Below are 12,648 nucleotides of genomic sequence, written 5' to 3' on the forward strand. Positions count from 1 at the left end.
AAAATGTAGTGACACGTAAGAAAGTCTCTCCAAGCATGTATAAGGCTATGTAGCCACCACACTCATAAATTACCCAGCTCACGGTGCCCCTGCTCTGATGTTTTATTGATGAACTGAAATCTGTCTATTGTATTGGCAAATGTCTCCTCTTTTATTTTACTGCTGTGACATTGATTAGTGTATCTTATGAATCATTTCCGCTATTAATATGTTTATAGCTGTGTGTTCTGACACGTCTATAGCGTAAGGAGGCTTACCAGAAACATATCATGTGCTTACATGATGAAGTTTAGAACAGTCACAGTGTAAGACCTGGGGATATTGCCTCTCTTATTCACAAAAACCTCAGGTGATTACATGATTTTATATTGATGACCCCCCTCCCCCAATAAAGGACACCAGTGAAGATCGTATTTCGTAATTGTAGAATATATTTGAAATCTTAAAGTGGTTTTCCAGGGACACTACATTTTTTAACTAATACTCTATGTAAATATTTAATAAGGTTCCTAATATGCATTCTGTATTAAATCTGAACACTTTCCTTCCTATTCACCCTACCTCTCCCCTGCCGGAAGTTCTGCATTTCATCTGTGGTTTTTTTTCACCTCGACACAGGCTCATTCATGAGAGTTAGGGTATGTTCACACGCCTTATTTACGGACGTAATTCAGGCGTTTTTCACCTGGAATTACGGCCGAAAAAACGGCTCCAAACAGTCTGCAATCATCTGCCCATTGAATTCAATGGGTCTTACGGTGTTCTGTGCAGACGGGCTTCTTTTTTACGCGCCGCTGTCAAAACACGGCGCGTAAAAAGACGGCCACCTCAAAGAAGTGCATGTCACTACATGGGACATAATTGGAGCCGTTTTTGAAAAACAACTCCAATTACGTCCGTAATGGACGCTGCGAAAAACGCGTGCACTTGCAAAAACGTCTGAAATTCAGGAGCGGTTTTCGCCTGAAAACAGCTTTGTAATTTTATACGTATTTTACGTTTGCGTGTGAACATACCCTTGGAATACACACAGCCCTGTGTCGATACCTCAATGACCTACGTAACGACACAGGGCTGTTATTGGTACCAATGAAAATGACAGATTACCTCCGGGTGGTCCTCATAGGCTTCTGTACATGGCAGCCCGGAAGCCATTGTCTGGCGTCCGGTTGCCATGGGTACCATCGTCAGCCCCCGTGATTTCACATGGGGGCTGCCGATCGGCGCTAAACACCTTAATTGTGGCGTTCAGAATCGAACGCCGCAATTAAGGGGTTTACTGACAAAATCAGCGGCGATGGGCCGCTGATTGGCAACGGGGAATGCAGGGCAGACACCCTGCACAGTTAACCGCCGCTGCGGTGTAGCGCCGCACGGCGGTTAACTGTCAAAGCACAGACGTAACTGCACGTCAAGGTGCGGGAACTTACTGCACACATTGACGTGCAGTTACGTCAAGGTGCGGGAAGGGGTTAAACTGACACATGAATAGGGAAAGGATGTGTGGGAAAATAATGTCATTAAGCAAACAGTCGTAAACTGTTACAATGTAGGAACCATTCTGTAACCGTTCATACCAGCAGCACAAAACTTTTACCTTGAGCAATTATAGAATACTTGAGATGATTTTTCCTTTTCAACTAGTGTAATGTCATCCGTGGACAGACATGATCCACTGCAGTGTTTTCCTAGTTCAATGTGCGACCTGTCAGCCCGTCTGGGCCTTGGCATCACCATGACGACGGGACACCACAGCTCTTTTGCCCGACAATTGGCCCGTGTAGAAGGGCCTTAATAAGGAGGTTAAATTTAAAAGACAAATAGCTGTCTTATTCAAAAGCCCAGCCGATCCAGTGTAAACCACAAACTTATATATGGTATGTACCACAGTTAAACTGGCCATAAGTGTAACAATATGATATTCTGCAGTGACTATCTCTATATCTGTATCACTTAAATGATCAGATGTGATAAATTTCCTTCCATGTTTAAGAATCTTGATAATTGATCAGTATTATGTTATAATTACCTATATTTGGCAGTCTAATGGGTGGTTAAATATTAATTTACTATGAGGTACATCAGACTGTTCATACTCAATTGATAAACCGCAGTGAAAAAATCCTTAGCCTTGTTCCAATGGAAGGTGCTTTTAATGAGACAAGGGATTAAAAAAAAATTTAAAATCTTACCTTTTATCAATTTAACTCCAAACTGATTATTTTATGGTCAGATTTAGTTAGTATTTCTTATTTCTATAGGGCTTCATATACAAAGATAATGGGAGCTAATATAAGCGATGCAATGACCATCCATAACTCCCCATTAGCAGGTGGTTATCAGCTTGCATTGTACTGTTAAGGCCCTATTACATGGGCCAATGATCGGGTAAACGAGTGTTTGTATAAACGCTCGTTCCCGATCATCGCCCTGTGTAATCAGGGCAATGATCAGCCAATGAACGAGCAAATGCTCGCTCATTGGTTGATCTGCTTTTTTATGCAGAATTAAAAATCATTGTTGTCGGCAGCAAATCTCCCTGTGTAAACAGGGAGATGCGCTGCCGACATGATAAAAATGTAGGGGGACAAGCGATCAGAGTAACGAATCATTGCTCGGTGTGAAAGGAGCAAACTAGAGCTGGGCCATGTTATAGGACCCTGAAGGCCCTTTTACACTGCCAATTATCAGGCAAACTAGCGTTGATAGAACGCTCATTGCAAACACTCGTTCATCTGCTGATCGTATAGTTTTGAAAAAGTTAAATATTATCGTTGTTCGCAGCACATCTCCCTGTGTAAACAGGGAGACGCGCTGCCGACATGATAATGTATGGGGATGAGTGATCAGAGTAATGAGCGCTCATCCCCATGCACAGCTCCGTGTGACCGGAGCAAACGATCGCTGATCAACGAGTTGTCTCGTTGATCGGCGCTCGCTGCACCTTCCAAAATTGGCCAGTGTAAGAGGACCTTTAGTCATTAAAAGTTTTCTTATGGTGATTTACACATTTCAGTCAGTTATGCGACCAAAACACATCTAGAAATTATCATTTTGGCTAAATAATTTGATTTGTTTTAAATGGGAATGACCATCATCATTAAAACTGACCAGACTGCCTCTGTTTTGGTGGACAATGCAGGTACCCAATGTGTGTTTTTTTTTAATGTGTCTTTGATTGTATTGATCAGTGGAACCACTCCTGGTTTTAGCTAAAAAAAATAAATACAAAAAAATACAATCGGAACAAATTTGAACCTGGCAAACCAGTCAGATTGTCCTTGCAATGTCAGGCTGTAAAAAAAACCACTGTGTGTAAACACTTAGTATGATCATGTACAATAACCAAATGGTAGCATTATACGTCAGAATAGCTATGAAGAACAGGGGTTGGCAGAAGAAGAGACTAATTGTACTGTCAGCTGTCATAAACCTGCTGTATAATATGGTTTCAGAGTATGCATGCTCCATCTTGGTCAATACTATCAACGTAAGATCTTGTACAGAGGAGTATCATTTAATTTGTCCCTCTTCTCTTCTGTTTTTGACACATGAATGGAGGCGAGATGGATGTTCCACATAGAGGGCATTGATGTCTTGGGAAAGATGTCCGTGAAGTGCTTCATGCAAACCGTTGAGTCAGGGACAAGAAAAGAAATAGATTATTTTCTACTTCACCTGTCCTTATTCTCGAGTCTTTCTTGCGTCTATCCATGAACATCATAATACGAGTGATCTCCTCTCCAGTAATAGGCAAAGGCATTCGGTAAGAGAATGCTGAACCATATAGTCAATTGTGTGTTTTCTACAACTGTCCCACAGAATAGGGACAACTATTATACTATTAACATTCAGTAAAAGAAAAAGAAAAAAACATCTTTCTTTGTGCTTTTGTTGGAGTCAAAAAAGTAAGCAGAATATTGTATGGTAAACTCTGTTAATACCAATGATTTCCAAAAGATGATTTTTTTTTTAATGGTCATTCACTTCTTAAGATGAGTTATCTATTTTAGACTCCATATGCATGTTCTAGTTTCCAGTTTAAATTATTATTACAAAACTATTATTATTTATAGCTAACTGAGGTAAGCACAGTCACTTACTGTCTGCTTAATGGGAAAGCAATGGGCAGACGTTTGTCTGTTCACACGAGGCGTAATTTACGCACCGCTGTCAAATGACGGCGCGTAAATAGACGCCCGCGTCAAAGAAGTGACCTGTCACTTCTTTGGCCGTAATTGGAGCCGTTATTCATTGACTCCAATGAATAGCAGCGCTAAATACGGCCATAATGGACGCGGCGTTCAAGCGTCTGCACATGCCGGTACGGCTGAAATTACGGGGATGTTTTCAGGCTGAAACATCCCCGTAATTTCAGCTGTAACGGACACCCTCGTGTGAACATACCCTTAGAGTGTATATTTGGTGGGGGTGGTGTTGAGCTACACCAGCCAATATATTTGGTCAGACCTAACGTTCCTATATGATTCAATAATAAGACTATATAACTGGAAAAATTGAACGAAGGACCTATGAGGAGGCAGTTTTCCCCACTTATGTGTAGAGGATTAGCAGAAAAACAGCCTGGTTGCCAAACACTGACATATTTATGGGTCCCTACTTTGGGGTCTACTGGTACGTCGTGAGATATATTTCACCACCACTGCTTAAAATGGTATGTGCCTAAATTTATCAAACTTACCTTTATGTAATGCCTGATATTTTACATTAAAAAAAAGATAAGTACATGCTGAGTATCAAGATGCAGGTAGATGCTTTTAAAAACCCAACGTATGTCCAAACTCATCTGTATTACATCGTTGGAGATCATGAATTTGCTGACACCTTTGTACATGCCTAGACTATCAATGCCTTGAGAATAAAAGGACTTAGTCTTAAGAGGAACCATGTACTAAATTACTATGCGTTCATGGCATTTTGGCAATGTGCAGACACTGGATGTACTGGATCTGCAGTCAAGTCACGATTTTTGACTACTTTTGTAGATTGTTGCTGACGTTAAACTACTTGTTATGATTGCTCACCTCATGTTGACATTCAATGCTGTCAATCATTTCATTTTCCTGACATATATGACACTCCTCTCCTGGATTTTATCCGAACTCTCATCGTTTTTAGTGCCAGCGAATAAACTTCACATAAGAACGCTTCCAGTTGATTCACATATTCTGGTTTGGAAGAAGGTTACTTAGTCTTTGCTGCTTCATAAATCAGCAAAATTGTACTGCGATGTAATGTGACTGCTCTGGAACCACCAGAAAGACTCAATCGGACCTAGTCACCAGTACTACAGTTCAGACCTGATAGTATGTTCGTATTCTTCATGCTGCCTAGCTTTTAGAGCAGTGGTCTCCAACCTGTGGCTCTACAGCTGCTGCAAAAGTACAACTCCCAGCATGCCCTAACAGTCGGAGGCTATCATGGCATGCGGGGAGTTGAGGTTTTGAGGTTTTTCCCCTACAACTCCAACTTCAAAAAAAGAGGTAAACTGTGCTGTTCCAAACTTATATATGCCACTAATCCTCCTCCATTATCACTTAAACCTTTTGTGAAATGCATTATATGAAAGTTAAAAATGTAAAAGAAAATTTAAAGTGAATAGTAAAAAAATAACATTGGCACCCACTATATCTCTAACCATGGCCCTACCCCAAATGCCCTAAATTACACTGATATATTAATATGAAGCGATTAGTGAACCCCTTTTTTGCACAATGTTTATTCATATTTTAATTCATTAAAGGTTATAGAGGTTCAAGTCAGGTGTAATTTATTTTTATTACTGTTTTTATTTATATTAGCACTAATAACGCTCAAAAAAAGCAAAGACTAGTTGTGTAAAAATGATATGGATATAATACAAATATAACCTAAAGAATATGTAAACCTTTGGTCTCAAATATAAAAAATAAATAAAAACCATGTATTATTTTTGATTATGAGCCACATTCAAATAGGATTTTATAAAAAAATTGATTTTACATTTTGAGATACAGCTTCTCTGTATCTTTCCGTCAAAGCCGAATCTGTCAGGTCAGCGGGACTGATGGCCCGGCTGAAAGCTGGTCCTGCGTGTCGATCCATCAGTTATCGATCACATCATGAATTTAGATGTGATCGATAACAGCTGGATCCTGCGTGTCTTTGCTTTCAGTTGAGCCGTCAGTCCTGCTGACCTGACAGATTTGACTTTGACGCCAAGATACAGCTTCTATGTATACAGGATACATAGTAGCTGTATCTCAAAAAGTTAATATTTTTTTTATTTTATAAAAAGCTATTTAAAAGTTGCAAAAAATCCTAATACATTGTTTTTGTTTTTTTAATAAAAGTAAAAGGGTTACATATTCTTTAAAGGGGTTGTCTCATGAAGAGTACCCCTGAATGTCCATATGCCCTATTATAGTATATCGACATCACAGAAGGGATTTCCCGCCCCTTTATGAGACAGAATTGAGTACTGCTTTTTAAGAGCAGCTCCCATTCTGGCAATCTTGGGCCACCCGTGTTTTACATGGACGGCTGCTGCAGGGGAATAACTGGCTGTCCCCGGCTTCCCCTGGCAAAAGTAGCTTGTTTCTCCATTCTGAAAGGAGAGGTTTCTGAGAAGCCTAATTATTTAAAAAAAAATTATTTCTTTAAATCTTCTCAAACTAAATGTCACTAAATGCTTTCTGGTCATTAACATTCATAATATCTCTGAAATTAAAGGGTTAATATATATGTTCTGAAAAAGGGGCTGGAAATAGCTTGGAGGCTGCATTTGGCCAACAGACTGCCAGTTAGACTGCCCTGATATATATAAATGCACCCGAAGCAGGAAAAAAATGTGCCCTGGGGTGACAAGGTTTTGATGCGCTGAGATATTCGGATTTAAAAACATACCGCGTGAGGATAGAAAGTACACAGATTGTTCGGACAGTCATTTAGCACCAAATGACGATACAAGCAGGATGAGATTTTCAAGAAGATTTCACAGAACTAGATTTAGGATGACCGAATTGCTCAGATAGCTCCTGCACTTCCTCTACCTCTAAAGCTGAGTATACATTAGTGATTTCCGAGGCTGTTTTCTGAACAACTTGGCAGACGGCAATGCCTTAAGTTATAGCAACAAATTGAAGATCGATCTCTGCCTCGATCATTTGGCCTCAGGACTAAAAAAAACAAAAACATGGCAGATCAACTTCTCCACGGATATCTGCCTTTGGTCACCATCGATCATGCTTGCCTGTATTACGTAAGGCGCCAACAGTTGGCAGAAAATGGTCTAATTCTGAATTTTTGGCCATTCCCAATCTCTAGTGTATGTCCAGCCAAATTGACTTTATTATCAAATTTACTATTACAGTTTTCGTGGCTGTTTTTGTGGCAGTATCAGATTTTGAAGTATCAGTCTTTCTTTTATACTTTTCCTTCTTTTTGAATCCATTACTGGCTTTGGCACGAAAAAAATATCTTCGTGGTTGCTCTATAAATTAAGGCCCGTTTAAACTGGCCGACAATCGGTTTGTAAGAACACTCAGTCCTGATCATTGGCCCGTGTAAACATAGCAAACGCTCATTTGCCGGCTGATCACATCTTTTTTGCAGCCTTAAAAATAACGGTTGTCGGCTGCACATCTTCCTGAGTAAACGGATGTACTGCTGACAAGATGCAAATTGTGTGGGTACCTAATGATCGTATTAACAATCGTTCGTCCTCATACAGTTTGCATTGGCCTGTAAAAAAGTGACTATAAAACAAATGCTGTTCGACTTGTTATATTGTCTATTGGGACTCTGTACAGGCAGAAATCTGCCCTGGTAAACCCAGCTTTAATAATCTGATCTATCTATTCCCAAGATACTATCTATCTATCTATCTATCTATCTATCTATCTATCTATCTATCTATCTATCTATCTATCTATCTATCTATCTATCTATCTATCTATCTATCTATCTATCTATCTATCTATCTATCTATCTATCTATCTATCTATCTGTCCCGGTCTCTAGGTCTTCTTTTCCATTGTATCCATCACTTTTCTCAGTTATAAAATTCCTCTGTTGATAAAGTAATTTGTGCTCTGAAAGATCTCTTCCAATCCAATTCTCTTCCATAGGAGTAACTAGTGCTGGCACAGTAAGATGATCAACTTAGTCAACAACTGAATAGACTTCAAGTGACAGCTATTTTTTAATACAAAAATGAGAACGTAACTCCCAGATTAAAAATAAAATTGAAATTATGTCATTTGTTTGATATAATGAGAATGAATTAAATATAGAAGTTTTGCCAAATTAGATTTTTATTTTATTTTGAACTTCAGAATTGTTACTATACAAATTATACTTGTTTAATTGTAGCTGGAAATCAATATCTCAGGAAACGGAGCTGTTTGTGTAAATGTCAATATAGTTGTATGGCATCTCAGGGTCACAATGTTTAGAAATGTTCCACTTCAGAATAAAACTAATATCCTGTGATTGAAAAGGAATGGTAACTGCGCACTGCGATTTTTAAGTGTCTCTTTCCGATGACTGTGCCATTGAGCAGCATAGTAGCTCTCAAGGTTGAATAAGTCAGCTCTGCATAGGTGCTTTTTTTTCATACAGATCTAAAATTGAAAGTGTTTCTCCATTCTTTGTCGTAGTTAATTAATCCTGTTTTCTGCCTTCGACTACTCAGCCTTCCAATCTCATTCCAAACGAAAATGTCTTCAAAGAGCACGTAGGGATGGTATTTAGATAATGTGAAAGTTTTTCAATAGACTTTGTGCTGTGAAAATGTTATATCTTGACAGTTTTTTAATTAAATAGTTTAAGATTCATCATCTGAAGTGAGGTATGAAACTGTTGATGCATAGGCTGTGAAAATAATTTAGGTACAGTTTAAAAAAAAAAAAAAAAGTTCTCTGTTGGGAACATGAGTTGGTGAAAAACCCATGTGTATAAACTCGCCTGAAGAACATCCTCCTGCAATGATCACCTCTGCTTGTATTACACATTGAAGTCTTATTTTGATACAAACTAATTGTAATGAATGGAATTGTAATTGAATATTGTTTGTTTTTCTTTTTCAGCAAACTCAAGTCTTCTTGGAGGAGGGGGAGGTAAGTCTGACCTCATTGTTTCTGTATTATATATCCATCCATATTATATATAAAGTTCTCATTTCAATATACATGTGTCTATGTATTGTATCTTATGTAATATAAAGTGTGAAATAGAAATCATATAATATATGAACCATAATACAGAACTTTTTGTTTCGTTGTGACCGTAACGGAACCTCCGTGTGCAATTAAAAACAGAGTTATTAATTTTTCAGATATTCTACGACATATTATTGCCTTTTAGAGCTATCGAGTTCTTTTGACCATTTAATGGTGGTCCAGGCATCTTAGGGAATCTTAATAAATGGTGGATAAAAGGGTCGACTGGTTTAGAAATTGCATTTTGAAAATAACCTTTTAGGGAATTCTGAGTTAATAGAGAAGAGGTCTCTCTCGTTTAGATAATTCCTCTATTAGGCAGAGTGGAGACGAAGACCTGGTCTTTTTGTTAATTGATTTCTTTATTCTTTGCCATAGTTAATTAGTCATCTGCCACCTACAATCCGGCTCTCCACTCTCATTCCAAATTAAATGCCTTTAAAGAACACGTATGAATGTATAATTTCTACTGTGGTGGCGCTGTAAAGTAATTTAAAATTTGCTGCCGGGTTTCCCCACAGACTTCAGCTAATTGCTGAAGTTCCAACCATGGGATGACCTGTGACCTGCTTATCGTTCCAACAAAACATAATTTTACAAAATGGACAACCCCTTTAATGATGTGGATGACACTAGGTCTAATGAGTCCTTGAAAATATAATGGTAATGTTTTATATATACTGGACACTTATGGCTGTTGCAAGTTTGTTAATACAGAACAAGCTATTCCTCAATGTGCTAAACTGCTCTTAGCTCGTGCAGGGACACTCATGGGCGTGCAAGGACTGGATTTATCATTACTTGTGCTCTTCTCACAATGTAGCAAACGTTGCAGGAAAAGGAAGAGCAAGGCCTATTTAGCGTGCTCCAGTGGCTGATATAAGAACTGAAATATTTCCGTGGGGGGGGGGGGGGTGGTTAATGTTTTGTGTTTTTTTTTTGTTTAACACCAAAAATGTTTTAACATGTTTATAATAAAAATTTGATTGAAATATTATAAATTCTTTAAATGTTGCAGTGAATGATACTTTTTGCTTTTATAAAATAAGAGCCCATTGTTTGGCAAAATGCACTAATTCATTACCAGTTGCTAGACCAGTACAATAGCGGTGCTGGACAATTACAGATTATGATTCATTATTACACATCTACTGTAATCCGGATCAGGGTTCAGTATACAGATATGATTTTGAAGAATGATCTAGTCAAGTAATGAAAGCTTATATGGTTATGGGTGTTATCTCTGCTGTAGAACATAATGCTCTCTAGATCTTAAATGATCTTAACTGCTGTTTACTTACTGGCTCTTAAAACAAGAACAGGTTTTGTTTCATGAAGAATCCCTATTAACTTAACTTTTTCTATAGCTCTATTCCAGTGCACAATACATCTTTGTTATTTGAGATACATTTTGGAAGGCTAGTTTTGGGGTTATTGTTGGTCTTGACGTAACCGTATAAGAAATTGAAATGTTCAGTGACACTTGGCAAGAGTTAAATTGCGTTCTGTGTTTTTTTCAAGCCAGGTCACCGTCTTCAAACCTCTCCTTACAGTGGTCTATTACAATATTCTATTTCCTAGTTATTTTAACCTAAAAAAACATTTTGGAATATGTTCCCGTGCAGCCTAGTCATATGTCTACAATTGAAGTTTCTCTTTATATTTTTTTCCCACTCAGATTTATTTATTTTTTTAAAGCAAGAGTCGATCTTGGAAGACATGCTTCTTTACACAGAAATATGTTCAACGAGATTCAAAACTATGTTATTGTGTCCTGGAATAACTTAGCTTCTTTCACCAATGGCTGTCCTTGCCTGGACTAATGAGATGCCACCATCTAACCTGGATCTTCTCATCACAGTGTCCTGGACAGAAACAAACCAAAGGTTTCAGTGTCTTCACTATGATGCTGATAACTGCAGTGTAACTTTCTTTCAGAAACGTTTATTATTTGCAAAGTTATGTGCATTTTTGTAAATATGTTCATTTGGCTGTACTCCTCTTTCATATGCCACCAGAACCACTGTTCTAGGTGATCCACAGCTGGAGATATGGCTGTTTGAAGTGATCCCCCTTCCCTCCAGCCTCAGTCTCTCACACTGTGTGAAGCAGCTTGATGCTGATAGGACAGTGTCAGAGGCTGTGAGGTAGCTCCACCTCCGGAGAATCGCTGCTGTTGACAACCATTTGTCTAGTATAGCCTCATTTGCATATTTAGAAAAAAACCTCATCACTTTTGAAGTAATACATGTTTTGGGACACAATTTTCACTAACAATATCAGTATGACAGCACCCATTAGATTAGCTAGGAGATGGGGCATTACAAAACTAGTGACAGTAATTTTTCCACATTTCTGCACTGGTCCTTCATCAATTCTAACTCTTTCATAGGCTCTACTACATGGGCTCCATGGCTCTTGAGAGAGCAGTAGAGCCTTCTAGCATGATGTGGTGGTGTAAGTCAAATGTAGATATACCGACTGGATAACTCAAAACTATTGAAAAATCAGATCATCTAAATCTAGGGTGCGCTACAAGTCTGCCTTATGGATAACACCCTAGAGTTCTTTAGTTGTACAACAAGGTGTAAATTGATGCTAATCTTCCTTGTGCACCACTTGGTAAGAACACAGTAATAATGTAAAATACTTTTGTAAGGAAGATTAAGGAAAACGTAATATATATAGATTTCATTCATTTCTTTTAGAATTATTTTATTATTTTTGCAATTGTGTTTTTAGATGACTTTAGGCAAATGTGCAACTGCTGAGACCTAGGAGCAATAAATGGAAGCATTCTAAGCCCCCGGTTCTACTAAAACTGCAATTATATTTGTTCGCTTTGACCTGAATAGAACCAGACATTTTATAACAGTTTCCAATGCCAATTATTGAGGCTGCACATCTGTTTGTTGGTTTGGCGTCTGCCGTCCAAAGTGTTGTTGTGGAACTGAGAGGAGGTTGCTCGCTGATGGTGCGTTTTAAATAATAGAGACTGTTTGTTGTCCAACTGTTCATAATTACTGTGTTGACGCTGCTGGGCTATGTGGGTTTATACTGGCTTGTTCTAATTCAACTAATTAGTATGTTTAGGAGATCAAAACTGCTGCAACATATTTGTGAAATATTCCCCACCATCAAGTGAGCGCGCACAGGAAACAGACCTGACCTATTTAACTTTTCCTGTGCGCAACTAGCTGACAGAAGTTTCATTTTAAAGTACCAATGTGGTGCCCACAGGATTGCCAGCTTAATCCCAAAGGAAAATCTACATATAGTTTTTTAATGAGTAAAAAGAGCAAATATATTTGTGTTCTTAGATCAAATTGAATATATAAAAAAAATCTAAAAAAAAACCCACAATAAACAGGTACTGGATTCTTCTGCTTGGCTTGATGACCAAGCAACAATATCAATCTCTAGTCAT

At 38.3% G+C, this 12,648-nt stretch overlaps 1 protein-coding gene across 1 annotated transcript in view; it reads left to right on the top strand.

Moving 5' to 3' along the window:
• MACROD2 (mono-ADP ribosylhydrolase 2) overlaps positions 1 to 12,648 on the top strand; it is a 1,597,693-nt gene that overhangs the window by 486,744 nt on the left and 1,098,301 nt on the right. Inside the window, exon 4 of the mRNA XM_075864535.1 lies at positions 9,090 to 9,119. Within this exon, the coding sequence (XP_075720650.1) occupies positions 9,090 to 9,119 (30 nt within the window). The remainder of the gene's footprint in view (positions 1 to 9,089; positions 9,120 to 12,648) is intronic.

The sequence above is a fragment of the Rhinoderma darwinii genome, chromosome 4, assembly GCF_050947455.1.
Source record: "Rhinoderma darwinii isolate aRhiDar2 chromosome 4, aRhiDar2.hap1, whole genome shotgun sequence".
Taxonomy (NCBI): Eukaryota; Metazoa; Chordata; class Amphibia; order Anura; family Rhinodermatidae; genus Rhinoderma; species Rhinoderma darwinii.